This window comes from Amblyomma americanum, chromosome 10 (genome assembly GCF_052857255.1).
Source record: "Amblyomma americanum isolate KBUSLIRL-KWMA chromosome 10, ASM5285725v1, whole genome shotgun sequence".
Lineage (NCBI taxonomy): Eukaryota > Metazoa > Arthropoda > Arachnida > Ixodida > Ixodidae > Amblyomma > Amblyomma americanum.
Window position 1 is genome coordinate 3,450,994 of NC_135506.1, and position 20,095 is coordinate 3,471,088.

Here is a 20,095-nt window from a genome sequence, read left to right on the forward strand (position 1 = left end):
CTTTCAGTCCCTCCTCTCTCTCTTCCCTTAGGGCGGTTCAGGTGTCTGCCCGGATGCAAGACAGATGCTGCACCATTTCCTTTCCCCAACAACCAACCAAGTTTATTTTCATTTTTCATTTTATTGTGATGTAAATAAAGCTCTTGCAAAAATAGGCAGGGACACCCAGCCAAGACCTGTACAGGGCAGGATCCGTGCAAACAGCTAGATTCGCAGAAAATAAAAAAAAAAAAACTTTTACAGATGTGAACATTAGAAACCTGCAACCTGTCCACAACAACTAGCACCTCTCAGCATAGTGCTTAAGCTGAAGCTTATCGGCACTAGAGTATCAAAACCAGTACAAAGCGAACTTCGAAATATGCGTGCTGGCATTGCAGATTACACACGAGTGCCAAGTGTTGTGGTGTAGCTGCTTGAACGTGACGGGAGTGTACAAACGCACAATTCCGGCCAGAGGAGTGGGTGCCTGTGATACATCAGAACTGTCCAGGCCACTGTTTGGGCCTCCCACCAGCATCTAGCTAGGGCACTGCATGTTTCTAATGCTCTGTTTAGCTAGTGCTAATTTTGCAAAGTGCTACACTTGATGAGCATATGCAGTTGTGTGTACACTCTAAAACACAACACGATCATACTGCACCACTCCTGCAATCATGCAAATTGACAGACCACCACCATCAAACCTTTCCAAGGCAAAAATGTTGAGGATTATGCAGAGAAACACTGCACAAGGCAGAAAAGCGGTGTCAGCACTGTACCTTGTATGAATTGCATGGACCAGAAATTTCTTGTAGCACTGTGCCATACTAAAAACACAAAGCACACTTCCTTCGATCGAGAATACTGTGCTCAGTGCAGTCCTTGACATCAGTTTGCATTAGCGATTCGCTCTCTCACATAGGAAGGAAATCAGCTTCATGTTCAAGCTTGGCCTTTGTGAGAGTAGTAATAGTATGGCACTTCAGGTTTCAAACCTGTTGACATACTATGACAGGTGATGTAAACAGGAAGAAAGGATGAAATAAATAAAGCAGCTGAGAGCACCTTAAATGTTGCCATCAAATCTCGATACACATGCACTGGTGTACTCTGCGCCACGATGCTACTACATTTGCTTGTGACTAATAAATTATAGATCATAGTTCTTAGCTTATACCTATTATGCTATGAGCACAACTACTCGCAGTTGATAATAACCGAAGCTTTCTCCAAAAACTTGGCAAATGCCCTTGGTCGCACATATTCAGTGGCCTGTTTATTGAAGCAACTAGTCCTCTATTCTCAGCAGATTGTTTAGAAGAGCAAGTAGGTATTATAGCTATAACCAGCCAAGTTGTTGCATTTCTTACAAAATATCCTTTGACCACCAGATAGTAATGCTGGCAACACTGCATAAATAATTTCTTCGCCTTGGTCAAAATCAGCCACTGCAAATTCACCGACAAAGAGGAAAGAACACAAGTCTAGCGTGTTTCTCTTGGTGAACCTGAAAAAATGTGCGTACCTTTTCTCTTTTGCAGCAACAGTTGTTAAGGGCAGGTTTCCTGCTCCTGTGGCATCGTTTTAACATGAGAGCCAAACGACGAGAAAAGGAGAGTGGCATTCTCTGTACACACCGGCGCAAACCATTGATTGCATTGTTCATGCCTCTGTGCACAGAGGCATCACTTGCGTAGCACGACAAATTGCGCAATCACCAGCACAAACAATTGTCCCCGATTCTTGCGTTACGTACTGATAACTGAGAGATCAGCTTTTTCACCTCTTTTCAAAGCTCTTGCACACTGGACTGGACAGACAGCTGTCAGCAGCACGAATGCTCTGCTTATTCTTAGACACATCGCAAGCTGTGACACCATAAGCAACGGCGGACCGCTAAAACTTAGGGGTCAGAGGTGGCGCTGCCGTTGGAAAGAAGATCAGACCGGTCCAGGAACTGCTCACAGGGTCCTTCTTCGTGCTCCTCCGGCACCTCTCCGGACTGCACTACTGCGAGCCACTGGGTGGAAAGAAGACAATTCGCATGCAAGCAGTAAACACACATTAGTGATTTCCTAATGTGAGGGAAATAAGTAGCAATGCTGTGGACAAGAGACTGAATTTCTAGCTTTAAATGTCACCCATTAAGACTTAATGACAGATTTATAATGCAACCATGTATGCAAAGACAAACAGAATAAAGCCGGGAAAAAAAGGTAAGTCAGCTGCTCGAGATAAGCACTCATTATAAAGGTCATCGCAAAGCCCAAGTATGAAAAATTTCTTTTTAAGGCGCAAGCCATCATTGCCCCATTGAGCAAAAACATGTCTGTGTGTGTGTTATAACACTCAATGGTACTCATAAAAGATGGCGTCCTCATGCAACCGGGCAGGTGGCGGTTAATTTAATGATTAGCCATGCGAGGTTGCTTGGGAAGAGCAACCTGGATCGCATAAATTCCACTGGTGGCAGTACCTGCCATCCCAGGGCAGTGCTATGAGGACTCCCACCGATTTATGGTTAAGTCGAGCAGCTACCCAGTTATAATACAAAGTCTCGCTGAAAGCCCGCACAAGCAGAAAGGCACTCCCACCACCCTGTTGGCAGTGAGCCTCACCTGAGCATTGTGCCAGCAGAAACGTGCCTCCCGTAGACGGCGATCCCACTCTGGGTAGTGGTGGGCCAGCACGACCAGCGCATGGCCGCAGACACGGCCCACCTCCGGATTTCGGTCGTGCAGAAGGTCGAGCAGGTAAGCTGGCACCTCCTGCGCTCCCTGCACGAGTGACTGCTGCACGCTGGGCCCACCACTGCTGACTAGGGCGTCAAACACGTACGCAACCTGCAAACAAGAAGGCAGCGCCCAACATACCTATGATACAGTGCCCACCTTATTTACTTCAAATGCATTACAGGCACCTAGGGCATTGTGGAATTTTCGTCAGACTGTGCGAGAGATGCACCTCTTTGACACACAGCACTCGAATGCACCATCCTCACTAGCATGTGGCGTTATAGCGTACTACGTACAAGAGACTGGTGGTCCTGAACATTCTTAAAATGAGGGCAAGTCAAATGAAAGTGAGCCAATGCAAATATATAACAAACGGGGTACTTTATTTAAAAGTAGTCTCCATGAGCATTTAGACATTTGTCCCACTGACAAACAGGTCACAGTGTTCCCGTCTCATAAAACTCCTAGGGTTGCTGCTTCAAAAGTCTGTAACTGAGTCTTTCACGTCATTATCCGACACGAATCTAGTTCCCCTGAGCTGTTTTTTCAATTAACCGAAAATATGGAAGTCGCAAGGCGGCAAGTCTGGGCCGTATGGCAGACGTTGCAGCGTTTCCCACTTGAACTTTGCCAGTTTTGTGTTAACCACATCAGCGACGTGAGGATGGGCATTGTCGTGGAGTAAGATGACCCCATTCGTCAATTTTCCATGTCGCTTATTCTGGATTGCGATATGCAGCCGATCCAGCGCTTCCAAAATCGGAAACAATTGACAGTATCTCCAGGTTTAGCAAATTCGATCAGTAATGGTCTCCTGGTGATCAAAAAAAAAGTCAACAGCACCTTTCCAGGAGAAATGACGGCCTTCGCTTCGAGATTTTGAACGACCGCCAGAAGAGAGAGAGGTTTGCGCTGCCTTGACTCATCTGATCCGGTATCGCAATGAAGGCGACAACTTCCTGTCTGCAATTGTGAACGGGGACAAATCATGGTGCCACTATGCCACTACTAAGAGCCTGAAACACGACGGGAAATCTTACAGTGGAGACAGTCGAATTCGTCGCCCTAAAGAAAGCGACACCATGCTGTTCGACTTCTGGAGCGTCCGTTATGTCACGCAACCGTGTTCAACCCAGTGTATGAGAGCATTAAAGAACATTTATCCTCATACCTGCGTGTCACTTTCATAAATGAGAGATGCCTGTGTGCTATGCACATGCCTCGCTGATAATTGAGCGGGGTGGGTTGGCTCACTTTCATTTGAGTCGCCATTGTCACACATTAACAGTGTCTGCTGTTGCAAGACACTTGTGTGTGGAAGCCAAACGCCACGAGACACGAGACTCTCACCACCACGCTCATATGTTATTGGTTTACTTTTGCTATAACACATAAGACTGCAAAAATATACAGCAGATTTTGTCATATTTTTGTAGGTAGCAGAAAAAAATGATATGCGTCAGAATTGAGAACTGAGCAAGTCGGTATGTGTTCATTTTCCCTAAAAGTGTGACGAAGACACAAGCATAAAGATCCACATAAAAGCAACGCTTGTGTGCGTATCCTTTTCATTCTCATGTTTTTGTCATGCTACTTGGAAAGGTGGTGAAAGAGTAAACTAAATAAATTCGAAGTGCACATCTACTAAATACCTGCCACTTCATCATAGACACACAGAACTCATTGAACAAAATCTCTCAACTCTGGTAATCTGTTAAAGTCTAGAGGTGTCATTTTTGGTGTAATGCTATTCACTGCAAATTCCTTTGTTCTTTTTAAGGGCACACTGAGAACTAATTGTAGCTAACAACAAATTTGAAGTGAAAATGGAGCTTGTATAAGTTACAGAAGGTTAAAAAAATGAAATACATGATGTTGCCACCCCCGGCTATTTTTTTGAAGAAACTTCAGTGTGTTAAGACTGTTTTTTCAAGCAGATCCCTGAGGCTAGGCTACACTGCCGTTAACTTCCAAACAGTGATCATGGAGTCTCCTTCAGTCTTGACATCACGAGACTGAACCGAGTGGTGGGAAGAAAATATACCATTCCTAAATCCATTTTTTTTCCAGCAATAAATCTATCTTTTGCTGGAGAACAAACATCAACAAAGCCATGAATACTAACAAATTTTAAAGAAAAAAAATGACGGTCAATTTGGCGTGGCTAGGACAAGCGTAAATTAGGTACCCTAGCTCTTTAGTTTTCATTTACGTTTCAATTCAAGGCTCAGTTTTCAATGTCAGAGTTGCTTCAAACAAAGATCAGCGAAATCAGACTTAAGCTCTGCATTAGGGTATGCGAAACTGGTAATTCCCTAAGTTATGTTCATAGATCACTGGGAGCCCTCATACCACTCCTGGTGCAGTGGTGCAGTGGTTAATCATCATGCCTGTGCCCTGCAATAGCAGGTGCTGCCACCGGTGGGGCTTGTGAGACCCTGGTTGCTCTTCCCAAGCAAACTCTCACGACCAATCATTAACTGAACTGCCACCTGCCATGGCGGGCAGTTTGGTTATAGTCCGGTGGGCAATGATGTCACAATGTCGCGTGACCTAGGTGGCCAAGCTACCACCAACCGCCGCCATCATATACCACCGGCTACCACCCCAGGTTACCATTTAGTTACTACTGGTCATGCTTAGTTACCTCTGGTCACCTCTGGTTCATTGCGGACAGGCTTCAGACAAGCAAACACACAACGGCTAAATGTGGGGAATGGCCACTATAAGTGCCAGCATACTAAAAGATCACAGGACGGTATTGCGAGTCTGTAAAGCGAATGTTTTCAGCGTTAGGTGTGGCATGACAGCAAAGAAAGAAGCCATTTCCCGGGCCTGTGGATGCTTGTACCCATCCTTGTTCGGCAGTGAAACTCAAACCAACAACCTCCCACAGCTGAGGCAGACGCCTGAGCCATTAGGCAGCCTGTCACCTCCCACCCTTCTCCCTCTCTCTTAAAAGTGAAGAGAGGACTTCCCTCTCTGCACTTCGCCACCCATCACCTTCCACCCTCTTCCACTTTCCCTCTTCCTCCTTTGCCCTAAAAGGGGGAATTTACCTCCGTCTCCTGCCGTGGTGACTCAGTGGTTAGGGCGCTCTTCTACTGAGCCGGAGTCCCCGGGTTCGAACCCAGCTGCAGCGGCCACCTTTCGATGGAGGCGGAACGCAAAGGCACTCATGTGCTGTGCCATGTTAGAGCATGTTAAAGATTCCCAGTGCTCGAAAATTCTGGAGCCCGCCACAAGGCACCTCTTTTTTTCCTTTCACTCCACTCTTCCTCCCTTCCCTTATGGTGTGGTTCCAGTGTCCACAGAGATGTCAGACAATTACTGTGCCATTTCATCCCCTCAAAAACCAATTTTCCCAATTTACCTCTCTCCATTTTACCACCTACCAACCCAGGCAGGTGGCGCTATGGACAACAGGGCGAAACTGAGGAAAGAGCTAATAAGAGCGAATGCGTTAAAATTGGATGGAGTTGTCCTCGGTGTTCCTTTCAATGACCTTTCATATACAGCAAAAAAAATTACAGGATTGCACTTAAGTCTGCTTACGAGTGGAAATGCAAAAGCCTGTCCCTTTACTCTTTTATTCCCTCATTTTTTAATGTTTATTATTTGAAATTTTGTCATGCTTTCATTTTCATTTATTTTTTATACCGGAGTTTATGTTTTCTTTCTATTTTTTTTCTAACATTGGTTTTTTCCACGACGCCAGTATGCCTACCATGACCTCATTGGGTGACGTCCAGGTGTTGTGTCAACGTCCCGAGGAGCATATATTCTATATATCCTCCTTGACGTCCATGGCTGTTGTGACGTCCAGATGTTATGTCGACGTCCGTGGCTAATGTGGCGTTTAAGTGTAATTTTCATGTTTACCTAATTAACTACTTAAAACTCATCAACCAAATTTTTCCCACAACAAGATCTCATCATGCACTATCGAACACAGCCAAACTTTTGCACATTTATCTTCACAGAACGACGTCACCGTGCGGACAAGTTTTGCGGACACAAAACACGGGTCATAGCCTAGTAATGCTTTTGCATTTAAAAATGTGTACAGAAGGCAATTACAAACTTTGTGTGAGTGGCACTGAACTGCCGAGACCACAAACACTCGCCTGCAGCACCAGCTGATCATCTTCTTGCCTTGCCCTGAGCAGACCCGTCAGGTCGACAACCAGTCCCTGCTGCACGACGGCCTTGGCGCAAGCCTCGCCACTCCGTGCCACCGTGGCCACCAGCTGAACAAGTGGCACCAGCAGCTCATCTGGACCCTCGGACAAACAGCTACGAATCCATGGCAAAAGTTTGTCCAGTAGGGGACCAAAGGGGCCCCCCTCCAGCTGTGCCAGGGTGGAAGCACACTCAACCGCAAAGTCACTCTCAACACTTGATGAGTGTTGTATGAGTGCGGAGCAGAGGGCCTCTGCACGAGACGACAGCGGGGCCCCACGGGCAGATCCACAGTGCTGCGCCACTGTCCGCACGAGGCGCAGGAAAAGGGCATCTGCGTCCCGTAACGCGCGCTCCAACAGCTTGTCGAGTGCACCGGAAAATAGCTGGGCATTACGCCGGTGGCTAGCCAGGCTGATGGCAAGCGCCAGTGGTGCTGGCTGCGGATTCTGGCTTGACAAGAGGCACCGGACCAGCCATGGAATGCAGTCAGTGTAGGGGAACTGAGATTTGCACCGGTCGTCCAGGCTCAGGTGGTATAGGATGCAGAGCACGGGTGTCTCGTCGGCCACGGAACGCCCTTCCTTGATGAGGTGCTGGACGAGCTTTGGAATGAGTCCTGCCGTGGACATAGCAGCTCGATGGGCACGGTCAAAGGACAGGTTGAGCAGCAGACGCAGCACAGCGGAAGTCAATGGCTCCCGGGACAGCAGTGGAGTAAGCCGCTCAATGGTTGGTAGCCGTGCCATCTCAGCCTGAAATGGCAGTACAGTGCCCAAGTTACTTTAAGTGCACCAAGAAAAGTGACTATGGGAATTTCAATGGTTTGTACAGCCATAGTCATAACGTCTTCTGAGAGTATTAGTGGTTGCTTGCAAAGCACCAACATGCTTGCGTGAAAAGGTTTCGTAAAGCAGTGGGTAGTTGTAAGCCCAGACACAGCAGTGCAGCAGCTATTGCTGATGTGGTGATCCTTTACCTATTAAAATTTGAAATTATGTGCACTCATGAAAAGCCAGCAAATCCCGACATTGAAAATCTGGTGACGTGTGTGGCAACCCTACCTAAAATGAGTCACAACCGTTAAAAAGACAACATACCTCAGCTTTCCGAGTGGCTTTGGTGCTCAGCTGCTGGTATTAGGGTTGCGAGTTTGATCCTGGCCATGGCGGCTATATTTTGATGAAGGCAAAATAAACATATTCCGTGTGTTGTGCAATGGCACCGCACTTTAAAGAACTCCTGGTGGTCTAAATTAATCCTGAGCCTTCCACAACGATGTCCCTCATAGTCCATTTATCACTAAGGGGCGTTAAAACTCATAACTTATAATTTTACACAGCTGCAGTTCTGAACAAAGCAAAACAAGCTTGTGTGCAGTGAGAATCTGCTATGCTCTTGATCCATGTGTAGTGATTCCTTTCAAACTGTGTGGCTCCAGTATGTCCAGCAAGCGTAGTCATGAAGCCCACAAATGTACAACAGGTACAGCCTCGTGCCAACATTAGAAGAACAAAAAGGCGCACCTAGGAAGGGACATGGCGTGTGTGCTAATACTGGTGAGGGGGTTGTTCAGCACTCCCAGAATAAGCTCTTGGCAACTCACCCGACTCTCTGTTCTGTCCAAGATGGTTGCAGAAAGCACACAAGCTAAGCGCGCCAAAGGCAAGTTCTATGTAGGGTGCCATGTCCATGCAATGCCCTCAGGCATGCATCTATAGTATAATTAAGAGAACGTAGCTGTCTGTCAAATAAACTATGCAATGTTCAACCCCTGCTGGGCTTGGCTGAAGTGCTTGGGTGGTGCGCCGCATAGTAATAAAAGTGAAATCTAACGCCTGCAGCAGGCATTCAGAATTGATATTGCTCAAGCACAGTACCTAGAACCTAAAAGCAGATGCTATCAGGATCTGTTTCCTTTGCTTGGAAGCAGAGTGCTCAAGTGATCCCAACTAGCCTGACAAGGTTTCTTGCTACAATTGCTTTTTAAGAAGGCACTCTCAATGTCAATGCCAGACATGACGTCAGACAACAGTCTCCGAGTATGATGAAGAATAAACCTGGGAAATCCTAACTCCTAGCCTTTCAGAATGCTGGAGTGATCACAACATGACTGCAATGTCTTGTGTCTTGTCTTGTGTTTTCTTGTGTGTTCGTCCGTTTCCGTATTTTGGTAGCGCTCACCAATACCTTCAAGGATCTAAATAACAAACAAACAAATAAAAAATTTGCTGTGGTTTAGCTCTGGTTAAGCCTCGTTGAATTGCGAAAGCTTCGTTTTCTCAGCACGTTGTCTATGCAGTGTCTCATTCCGACGCTCTCGAGAGCTCAAACCGGTCTCTTCCGCAGTTGAAGAGTCACTCCGGAACGTGGCACGACTTGTTCTAGCCGCATCTTCGTTACGACACTTCTCGAGTCATGCGGCGCATTCTTCTGCCGTCTCTTGAGCACATCTGGTGGAGCGAGCGCGAACGGCGGCACCATCTGTTGGAGCACGGCTGCGGTGTTGCTAGGCAAGAGTGGCTCAAGGTCATTCGTCGGCCATGGCATACGGCTCAAGTGCGACCACGCAACGAGCCGAGCTGGCTGCCTGGCTGGCGTAATGTTGCTTTTGCAACAATAAACAAATAAAAAATAAATATAAACAGTTGTACAAAAAGTGTGCATTTGGTCAAGCCTGTAACTGGGAGAACTGGGAGTGCTTCTATCTCGCTGTCATGGTCACCTTCATCTTTTACACTCCAAAGGTTGCCTTTTAAACTGTGGTCACCTTTACTACCTTTTTACTCTCATTTCACACTCTGATCACCTTTCCACTGTCTTTTACACTCACCTTACACACACATAGGTCATTCTACACTCTGGTAAAATGCAGTCACCTTTTACATTCTGAGAAAGCACCCATATGTTGCCGATACAAAGAACACACCTGATTCTCGTAGTAGATGGAGAGCTTCTTGAGGAAGCAGACAGCAAGCAGGAGCAGATCGGTCTGCTCCCGCTCAAGGCACTCGACGAGCATGGGCACAAGTCCTCGGTTGACCATCTTTATCTCGCTGCGCGACTCCTCGGCCACATTGAGGAGCAGGTAGAGGCAGACACGCAACAGGTGGTCCTGCCGCCGTGTCAGCCCCACAAACTTGCGCCGGCTGCGCTCATCGTCTGGGGCTCGTGACAGCTCCTCCTTCCAGTGTGCATGCCGCCGGAGCTCGTACTCCACCAGGTCCAGACAGATGGAGCCCACCTGAGACAAGTAAGGTAATGGTGCCAATCTCTCTCAGTACTGCAAGCAGTTAGGAAAGCCACAGTCATTGGCAGCGGGGGAGGAAAAACTTGAAAGAAAGATAATGAAAGCTGCAGCCACTCGAAAAGCCGTGCACAATTGGTGCATAGGCGACCACATGATGATGCTTTTAGTTAAACAGGCTCTCTTCCGGACAGTCACATCACAAAACGTTTTTAAGAAGTCTTCCTTCTCTTTTTTTTTTGTTCCTTTTTGTTTCCGAATGACTACCTTTTCAATGTAAAATGTTGCACATGCCAATTTTTACTTGCCCATTTCTCTGTAATTATAGCAACAGCCTGTGCACGCACGCACTTTTCAGCTTCATCAGCATGCAATTTTTTCAAATAAACTTAAAAGTTGTTGGTAGTGCTCATCCTGTCTGCTCCCTTCCTTGCACAGTGTCAAATGTCATCTTTCCCACCCCTCAACATGCCTGACCAACAGGCCCACAGCGCTACCCTCCTGCGCTTGGTATGGTATGCGGCATTTAATGAGCTGGAGCTGCATGCGGGCTGTGAGAGACGCCCTAGTGCAGGCCACCAGATTGATTTCGACCACACACACCATGCTGCGGCACACCCGTGTTATGCACACAGCTTTCATCGAAATGCGGCCACTGCAGTCAGGACTCCGATCCTATGACCTTGGTCTCAGTAGCCAAACTCATCGCCACAAAAAATGCTCTCGCATTTCTCGCCTGCTGCGGACCTGCCACGGATCTGATAGGGCGAAAGCGGGACATCATGTGATGCCTGGTCAGCAGGACAAAACAGGTCCGTGGAACATCCGTGGCAGGTTCTTGGTGGTCTTCCTTCAAAGGTCATCCAGTTTTTATTCCGAGTAAAAACAGATTCTACGGCATTTTCTGGCTATTGAAGGTGCATTTATTGTATGAAAAATTCAGTTCATATTTTTCCTGCCGCTCTATTAAAACCCGTGACATCAGGACAGGAAAGGACTCTGTGATCGTCTTTGAAAGTGAATGACAATGCAGCGTTGCCTCAGGAATCGTCGCATTAGAAAGTGTCCTGACCACGACAAAGGCGGTTATGGTCCTGACATACTGCAATATGCCTGCAAAAATGGCCGGAGGTGATTACACCTGTATTTCTTCTGTATTTATTTTTTTTAAACCTTTTCTAGCTCATAGCAGCAGCAGCTATGTTTCTAGAGGTAGTATCACTGGATGATAATCTATCGAAACAGGTCCAACTTCAATTTGTTCTCAGTGCCTCTTCAAGGGGATTTCAGCAAAACTTCTTTGATTCCTGAAGTATTTACATGAAATTTTATTACTACTTTCACATTTCACAGTTAAATCTCTAGAATTTCGTTTTATAACATGTATTTATCCTCTGAGTTTTGTGAAAAGGCTGCAGAGTTGTAAAAAATATGGCAGAAGGCTGGTTCAACATACATTGTGTTCCTACTAGCATGCTACAGGTCAAGACATAATTAGAATTTTCTTAAAGCATAAATTTTCGTTTTATATTTCTGTGATGCAGTGCCCACTGACATATCTAGGGTGAGAAGAAAATTTCATTGAAAAAATCTAAAATTCATAGACTTGAAAAACAAAGAATGATTTGACATGCCCTATGGTCCTAGGACGGTAACAAAACAAATTACATCAAAACAGATCAAACAAGCATGAAGTCTGCTCTGCAATGTGAGTACCTATTCAGAAAACTGTAATGGAGAAAAACACCCACTGTTTGAGCATTAAAGAAGAGCCGCTACATTTCACAAAACAATTTTTTTTTAGTACTTCCCGGTCAATTTCAGCAACAAAACTTCGGGACAGCATGAAAAACGAGGCATACAAGTAGATAAAAAAATTCCCAAAAATTCAATTTTTTTTGGCCATTTTTTAGGATTTCAAAGAATAGTAGCTAGCGTATCTGGCTCAGGGCTGGGGGACACACCTTGTACTCGGCAATGACTGGGTGAAACTGTGAAAAGGTGGACAGGCAGAAGAAGACATAGGCCAGGTTGGTGGCCAGCTGGGTGTCTCTACGGCCATCCTCTCGCAGCACCCGCGCCAGTGCACACAGCAGAGTGTCATTGGCCGCTAGTTCACCGAGGTTGTCTGGACTACGTGCCAACTGCAGGACCATCGCAGAGCCTCGCAACTTGTCCTCCGCTTCCTCATACAGCATGTCTATGTAGGACTCGAGGCACGCCATGCTGGCCACCGGCACCACACGACCTCCCGACGGTGACAAGCCTCCATGCTGCGTGGCTGACTGGAATCCAGTCTGGGGCTGCAATTGTGAAACCAACTGCAAGCTGAAGCACACAAGAGAGAGATGTTTTGGGTTGAATTTAGAGAGTTTTCAGGTATGGTACCTACAATCTTTCCAGTTGTTATTTCACTGCATGTTCACAAGATCTATAGCTTCAGAATCATCAGGATCAAGAGATTGTCCTGTAAAACGTTTTACGCTGTATGACCATCATCTAGTGGTCAGCACTATTTACATCCAGTTAGTTTGGTCAGGCATCAGAAGTTGCAAAACCTTTTGCAGTCACTGATGAAGTCAAGATGACAAACAATGTTTCATAACATTGAAAATACCAACATGTTGGCCAGTGACTTTAAATATTATTTTCAACAGGAGAGAAAGTGTGCCTGTGCATAAAACCCTTTCTGATTAGTAGCAGGTGTACAACTCTTATATGCTTACTGTGTGGATTAAGGAACCCGTAAATTATGGTCTCTGCATTCGAAATAATGAAACATCACAGATAATAATAAGCATTTCGTTTGAAGAAGTAGAAACACCAAGAATGTCAGCTACAACTGAAAATGCAGTAGACAGCTAGAGGATACGCTGGTACTTAGAAGGCCGCTGCAGAACATGAGATCTCATGAGTTGCCAATCAATCACGCTTTTTCACAGCAGACACTGACAATATGACAGTTCTGTCAATAACATAACAGATTCCACCAGCGTGTAGTCTTCACCACTGCTTTAAAGCAGCGCAGGCTTTGTTTCAACTGCACCAGCAGAAAGCTGAATCTCTATAGTGCTGCGCACCAAACAAATAGAACACACTGCGCGCGAGAGCAGTGCCCATACTCTGCTGCCGGTGTCGCGACGCTGCTGAAGGTACGAGAGTAGCCGTTCCACCTGGGCTGTCTGGGACTCGTGCAGAAGGTCGCACTTAGCGACCACCTCACGCGCCAGCGCCGCCAAGTCAGTCGACGCGTTGAGGCTTTTGACGCGGACGAGCTTCTGGCAGGCGCGGGTCTGCTCGATGGCGGGCCCGTCTCCGAGAACCACCGCCTCCACCTCGTACCGGACCACGAGAGCCTTGTCGGTCGGGTGCACGTCCAGCTCGCAGTTGCGGAAGTTCCGTTTGATGCACGGTGCCACATCGTCGGGCTGCATCGCAGCGGCAGCAGACTCTTCGTCTGGGGGACCCGGAGACGTGCCAGTTCCTATGGCCCAACCAAGGCGCCCATAACCACCACGCAGAGCAGGGGCCTTGCTGCCCTCGTGAGAAGTCAAGCTGTGACCTGTTTCGGGAGCCCGTTCGGGTAATTCCAGCCCAAACAATTTATCGATCTCGTGTCACCCGGCTCAAAGCGTCTACGAGGCGGAGACGTCATTCCCGCACCGCTGTAGCCGTCGCGCTGTTGTCTCTGGTAGCGATGTGAAGAGGGAGCTAAACGCTGTTGTTTCCTTCGTTGTTAGAGAAAAAAAAATACGCATATAAATGTCACATTTATCGGCCAGAGTAATGCAACCTAGCACCCGCAAATGAGCAGACGTACGGATTAAGCTACTGGCTGTTCTAGACGTATAGTAGTTGCTGTCTTCCAGCTTGCTCTCTTTTCATGTCACAAGCAGAACATTTACATACACACTAAAAAATAGTAGGTATATAACAAATAAATACTGCAGTTAAAAAGTGGATGCATTATGCGCAGGGAGTTTTTTGCATTAGGTTAGCAAAGCAAATATGAAGGGGAGAAATAAAAAAAATGTAAGGAGAAGGAAGGAGGAAGGAAATCGGGACTGTGAATACATACGTCTATTAGTGGCATCAACTTTGCATCTGCGCGCAGCAGACGACTCGGAGCTTGCGAGTGCCGATTCCCCGCGATATTGCATAGCGCAAGCATGGCATAGCGTTTTTTTTTTTCAGAGGGTTAAGAAGCAGGAATATAAATTAAACGTGCCGATTGCTCCTCATCTTGTTCATAGTTTAAACGTGTTTTATTTTATTACTGGTACGCCTTTTGTACGAAGCAAAATTAAGGCTGCAAATACATTTTTTTTTTCAACGCACGAATTATATACTGGCTCAGGCATTAAATATTTTCTATTTAAAAGCACGTACTAACAATCTTTACTGTTACTGAGGATTACCCATTTCAAACACGATATACGCGTCCGCGACGTACGTCGCCCGTACATGTGTCTAAAATTTGTGGTTTGCATATGCGTATGCATTGCGCCTAAATACCTGACCCAGCGTAATTAATATTTCATGTTATCTAACATTTGAAACGTGGAAGAAATGCCAAAGTAACAGCCACGACACATTATTTTAAAAGGCGCCATAAGTATATATCCCGATTCGTGCACCTGAAAGAAAACTGAAAGGAGTAACTAACCTTCACAAAATAAGTCGAAAACACTTCTTGCATTTTTTTTGGCTCAAGAGAAACCTTCCGTAACAAATTAATGCTGAAACACTGAGGATAAATGACGGACTGTCGTGATAAAGCATGCATAAATTTGAAAATAGAGCTCCCGCATTTGGGAAAAATTTTGCATGCAGCATTTTTCCGCTGCACAAAAACAATAGAGAGAGAGCGGCAGGCAACAGAACGCGCATCCCTTGTCAAAGAACAGTGTTACTTTCACACACTTTTTTTTCCTTTTTTTTTTCCCTCTGAGTGAAGCGTCGTGTCTCGTGAGAGGGTGTTGGTTTCGTCGTCGATTTTGTTCGTTGGGATCTTCCGATGGCGCGCCGCTGCGCGCGCCGGCCCCCAAGGCCGCCGCGGTGAGCCGCTAAGACCCGCCCTCTGAAGGCGGGCACTCCGAGTGACGCATGCGCAGACAGGGCACTGGGAAAGCGGGCATTATCGCTGGTGCTGGTATGGCGGCGACGAAATTCTGTACGTACCGTTTTACGTCTTCTTAAGAAAACAGGCTGTCGTTTCTGCGGGAAAAATCATGTTGATTGAAAGAGTAAAGACTGTTAATAATTTTACATCGTGTTTTGACGCAATGCGAGCTGTGATACTAGCGTAAAACTTGATGACTAACACTCGACTTTTCTAGGCGCTACGCTACTGTTGTGCTTTATTTCGGCCGCTGACTAAAAAACATCTGGAGAAATTAAGTTCGCTGTTGAAAAACGATAATTTGCGTGCGCTCGAGTGAACGGTGTGCGAGGCCCGGGCAGTGTTGTCGAAAATACTTGTTTGCCCGACAAGACTGCGTTAGTGTCAGGGAAACTTTTTTTTTTCGCCAGGAGTTGAGCGGGGGAGAGAAAGAGCAGCAGTGTAATCCTAGCCAGCACCACGAAGGGAGAGCAACGACAAACTGCTCAGTTCGTGTTCGGCAGAAATTTCCATTTCTTGTAGAAATTTTTTCTCCTGCGACCGCAGGAATTTTTCGCGGTGCGTAGCCGTCAGTGGGCAAATGCGCTATTGTCGTTTCTTAGCATATATTACTAAAATCTCTATATCTCTCTGCGCTGAGAGCAGTGACATGTTGTGAGCTAGCATATGCACTTTAGTCGTCCTTTAAAAAAATTGGATAGGCCTTCCCGTTTCCTTAATTTTAAAGTTGCTGCAGTCGTTTCAATAATGGGCTTGCGCGCACCGTTTCGATAGCGCTCGGGTAAAATTTACTCCCATTGTTTATCGACAAAATGAAACTATCACGTCACGTGGACAGTTGAGCTTGTGTAGTGCCAATAACCGCCACTGACAGCCGTTGATGAATGCTTGTGATTCGGCATTGCAGGTTGCGAAAAACGAGGGGACGCCTTTTTGTGACCGGGCGCGTGCACTGGGAACTTCGTTATGGTGTAAGCATTGCGGGCGGAGTGATGCCCGAGTGGTGAAAAGACCTTGATTCCTTTTTGAAAGCTTCGTACGTTGCTCTGCGCTATCGCATTTTTTGTTGCATATTCGTTTCTGTTGCGGTTGTGCGCATACGCGTATATATATGCTGCAACTACCTTGTGCCCACTACATACGTAGAATTCGCACGTAATGCATGCCCTGGCTAAAAATTCCAGTGAAATATCCATCTGCAGGAAGGGAAAGAAAAATATGTCTCGGTAAAACTCTGGATATGTTGACTGTTTGAGGGAGATGGTCCAGTAGATGACGAGCCTTGTTTGTATTGGAATTAGCATGTTCTTTGAATGCATGGAGGCGAGTGCACTAAATTTGTTCTTTGTAAAATAATCAGAGCCCACAAACCAAATTTTTCAGCTCTAAAAAATTCTCTTGCAGTGCTTCAAATTGCCTGTTGGTGTTCATATAGCCTGCTGCACTGTATTATACGAGTATTTAACAGCTGTAGATGTGTAATGCTCACAATGGGTACATCAACATTAACACAGTATCTGTTTTCAGTAGTGCGTTAAGTGTGTGGGGATAAAATACGAACCACATTGATTTGCAGAAAGTTTGCATTTTAGTTGCAGTTAACAACCTGAATTTGTTTCATTGCTCACTGCAGCATGCTTTCAGAACTGCATAACAGTGTAAAGTCTTTTAGATAGTATAAATACTGTTAAATAAGCTTAACGATGCTTGCCTAGCTGAAGAGCATAACTTAGTATGTGTGGAATGTTATACACTTTTATCCTGATGGAGACTGCTCTTGCCATGCATGACCAGGTGCATTGGACAGCGTCTTGCTTTATGCTGTTCCACCACCCACAACGCTGTTATATTTGTTGCTGCATTAATTGTTGTGATGGCCATATTGTTTATTATTTCGTCACTACATCAAGTTGAAAATTCAGCAGTGGGTGAATTTTTTTGGGCAGTGTTGCCATATCATCGGCAGGGCCTGTTTGTGCTGCCCTATTTTTAATCTGTAGCAAGGCACAGTAACTCTTTTTTTACAACTCAGTGTTGTGTAGCTGTAAGTTAACCAAGCCCACGCTAAAAGCTGTAATGAGTCCCCGAAAACAATAATTTTTCGTAATCGTTAAAGGCCGTCCCCTTCTGTTTGCCTACCTTCAGACAAATTTGTCCAATGAAAATTATGCAGTGACTATTATTTTTAAGCCTGCAGGTGTAAGCCTGTTGTTGCAGACGCATCTTAGTGTACTATTTTTTGCTTAGCTGTTACATTTGCATATTCTTACCTGCTAACGGGCTATAACTAAAAAATTAAAAAAAGCTGAAAACTAACACAGGCTAATGCATGCTGTGTATGCTGAAAATATTTGAATACAGCTTAAACATTTCTTCCAGTGTGCTATTTTTCCTAGGAGGGAGAGTTGTGAATGGTGCACAGTCATATAAGAGTGCCTCTTCTGTTCTGCTTCTATATCCTGTTTGGTTGTGCTGAAGCATGTGGGGAATAATACTGCATATTTGGTCATTAGGGTTAATCTTGATAACAGCCGGACATAAAAAAATGAGAAAATCTGTACTAATTCCTTGTAACTACTTTTTGGTGCCACCCAGGAGACGGCTGCTTAGGTGTCCTGAAATAATGCAGTAACATACCCATATTTGATTTTGTCGTTGCAACGGGATCTACACTAATTTTTGCTAGTTACCCTCCTATGGTTCGTTAATTAGCAACCAGGACCGATGAGCACTGAAATAAATAAATTTTGGCTCTTAGCAAAATACTCTTGCTCCACTAAATAATTAAAACAATCACAGGATTTCAGGTGCTCGTGATCAAGCTACAAAATACTTTTTTCCTTTCTAGGAAGCAGAGAAAATTTAAAAGGACAATTCTAAGACTTTTTTTTTACGTCCTTTTTGTGTGAACCATTTCCGCCTAATTTAGCAATCTGGTGGCTCTCTGTTTCAGCGCGGTTAATGACATCCTAGTCGAAATCAAGAAGGAATGGGCTTGGGCAGTGCATGTAAGGGAAGATAACCGATGGTTCTTAAGGGTAACGGAGTGGATTCCAGAAGAAGCAAGCGTAGCAGGGAGTGGCAGAAGGTTAGGCGGGTGTATGAGATCAAGAAGTTTGCCGGCATATGGTGGGTGCAGCTCGCAAAGGACAAGGTTAATTGGAGAGACATGGGAGAGGCCTTTGCCCTCCAGTCAGGCTGATGATAATGTGTTCATAAAGGAATAACTCTTTGACCAGAAGCTGTGTGCTGCCATACCATGCCATTGTTATTAAAAAACTTAGCACATTCATATGCTATCATGGACATATGTGTCCTGTTGGTATTGTGACTGTTTCACAGGCACCATTAAAGTGTTTATTCGTTGTCTGGAGAAGAAAAAGAAAAAGTGGCTTAGCTGACAAGCCTTTTTGCGAGAGAATGTTCTGCAGGCCTAACAGTGCATGCTACTCAGCTGTTCACTTGAAGATGTATAGACAGCGAATTTTTGGTTGCATGTTTTCTTCTCTGTAGTGATGGGTAAGACATTGCTATACATGGATCAACACGTTGCATTTGTCTATGACTGCTAAGCAGTTTATAATTGAATTTCTTCTGTCACATTATTTCTGTTGGTTTCAACAGCCAAACGATGTCTGTGGCATCAAGGTTTAGCATAGGCCACGTGAGGCATGAAAGAAACTGCAATATAATCACTGCTTTTTTGTTTGTTTTCACTCAGGTTCATGAGGCAGGCTGGCTTTATCATTGTAATGAATTAAAGCAAATGAAGTAGTGATTGCACTGCACTTTTTTTTAATGCCTGATGTGACCTATACTGACCTTGGACATCACAGCCATCATTTGGCTGTTGTAACCAAAACCAAAGCAGCTTATGAGAAAAGAAATTAAATTTTAAACAGTTTACCAGTCATAGGCAAATAACATTTGGTCATCCGTGTATACTAATGTCTTACACGTCATTAAAAAGAAGACATGCAACCAAAAATTTGGTGTCTATACTACTCTAGGATTACTAGGAGGCCAACGCACAATGCGTAAAGTGAGGCCTGGTTGAGCTCTGTCCATTCATGCACTCCTCTTTTGACTTGACGCAGAGGCAAGGACAAGACTGCCATGGCGGGACGTGTGGTGCAGGCCATGCAGGCGCCTGGGGGCTGCTCCTCCCAGCCAGGAAGTCCACCGAATGAGACGCCCCCCATGGCAGCTCCAAGCCTCATCAACCTGGCCTTCGCCACTCCAGAAATGCTCCAGACGAGGGGGGCACCTCCTATGACCACCATCACCCGTGAGTTGCTCACATCCCAGAGGAGAAAGAGGGCCCATTTCCAGCTGGAAACCATTTAGCCCCAGCTGCAGTGCCATCTTATTTCAGCTGGATTATGGAACGGGAAATCATGTCCAGCTGGAACATTCTTCCTTCCAGCTGCAAAATTGCCACTTCCTGATAGCTCCAGCTGGAAAATCTTCTGGAAGTGGAAGTGGAAACATTTCCATCTACTCCAGCTGGAAATGCAGCATGGAGAATGATGATAATTAGCGTCTTCATTTTTATAAGGGACAGCAACCAACAGCTGTGGCTTTGTGCCCGTGGCATGTAACGTGGTCGAATATCAAGTTAGGCTAGTTGGTGTACCTGCAGGCAAAAGTTTATGGAATGCAATAGTACTGAAAGAATCTTAATAATTTCATCATCGTCATTGCACTCAGGCTGAAATAGATGTATGCAGACACAGTGAAACTTCGTTATAGCGAACTGCCAAAAAAAGAAAATATTATAGTTTGATATAGCCTGAACTCGTAATATATGGAATTCGTAATAATGGT

General features: G+C 45.5%; 2 protein-coding genes across 8 annotated transcripts in view; one reads left to right on the plus strand and one right to left on the minus strand.

The window, feature by feature from the left end:
• Window positions 1–75: 75 nt before the first annotated feature.
• On the minus strand, window positions 76–14,034 carry Kap3 (kinesin associated protein 3). 2 transcript variants are annotated; one of them, XM_077639178.1, is made up of 6 exons: window positions 13,269–14,034; window positions 12,111–12,474; window positions 9,829–10,143; window positions 6,845–7,654; window positions 2,601–2,825; window positions 76–2,002 (listed from the first exon to the last, which is right to left on the minus strand). In XM_077639178.1, the coding sequence occupies exons 1-6, from the start codon at window positions 13,565–13,567 to the stop codon at window positions 1,886–1,888; spliced, it is 2,130 nt and encodes a 709-aa protein (XP_077495304.1). In that variant the 5' UTR covers window positions 13,568–14,034; the 3' UTR covers window positions 76–1,885. The 2 variants fall into 2 exon arrangements, with proteins under 2 accessions (XP_077495304.1, XP_077495305.1); XM_077639179.1 differs by having other exon boundaries at window positions 12,111–12,449; window positions 13,269–14,028.
• Window positions 14,035–15,218: 1,184 nt separating this feature from the next.
• l(3)mbt (lethal (3) malignant brain tumor) overlaps window positions 15,219–20,095 on the plus strand; it is a 41,259-nt gene continuing 36,382 nt past the window's right edge. For 2 of the 6 annotated variants that reach the window (XM_077639181.1, XM_077639183.1), the window contains exons 1-3: window positions 15,220–15,319; window positions 16,176–16,239; window positions 19,366–19,556. In XM_077639181.1, coding sequence (XP_077495307.1) covers window positions 16,235–16,239; window positions 19,366–19,556 — 196 coding nt within the window. In that variant the 5' untranslated portion in view covers window positions 15,220–15,319; window positions 16,176–16,234. Of the gene's footprint in view, window positions 15,320–15,673; window positions 15,827–16,175; window positions 16,305–19,365; window positions 19,557–20,095 lie in introns of those variants that run through there. The other 4 variants (XM_077639184.1, XM_077639186.1, XM_077639185.1 and 1 more) reach the window with 3 other exon arrangements.

Bases quoted from the DNA above. Each gene is read 5' to 3' on its own strand.
- Kap3 (XM_077639178.1), bottom strand. From the start codon at position 13,567: ATGTGGCACCGTGCATCAAACGGAACTTCCGCAACTGCGAGCTGGACG. The intron at 12,475-13,268 runs GTATGGGCACTG...TGTGTGCTTCAG, and splicing joins GTCGCGACACCGGCAGCAGA to CTTGCAGTTGGTTTCACAAT. The intron at 2,003-2,600 runs GTGAGGCTCACT...CTTTCCACCCAG, and splicing joins TCTGCTGGCACAATGCTCAG to TGGCTCGCAGTAGTGCAGTC.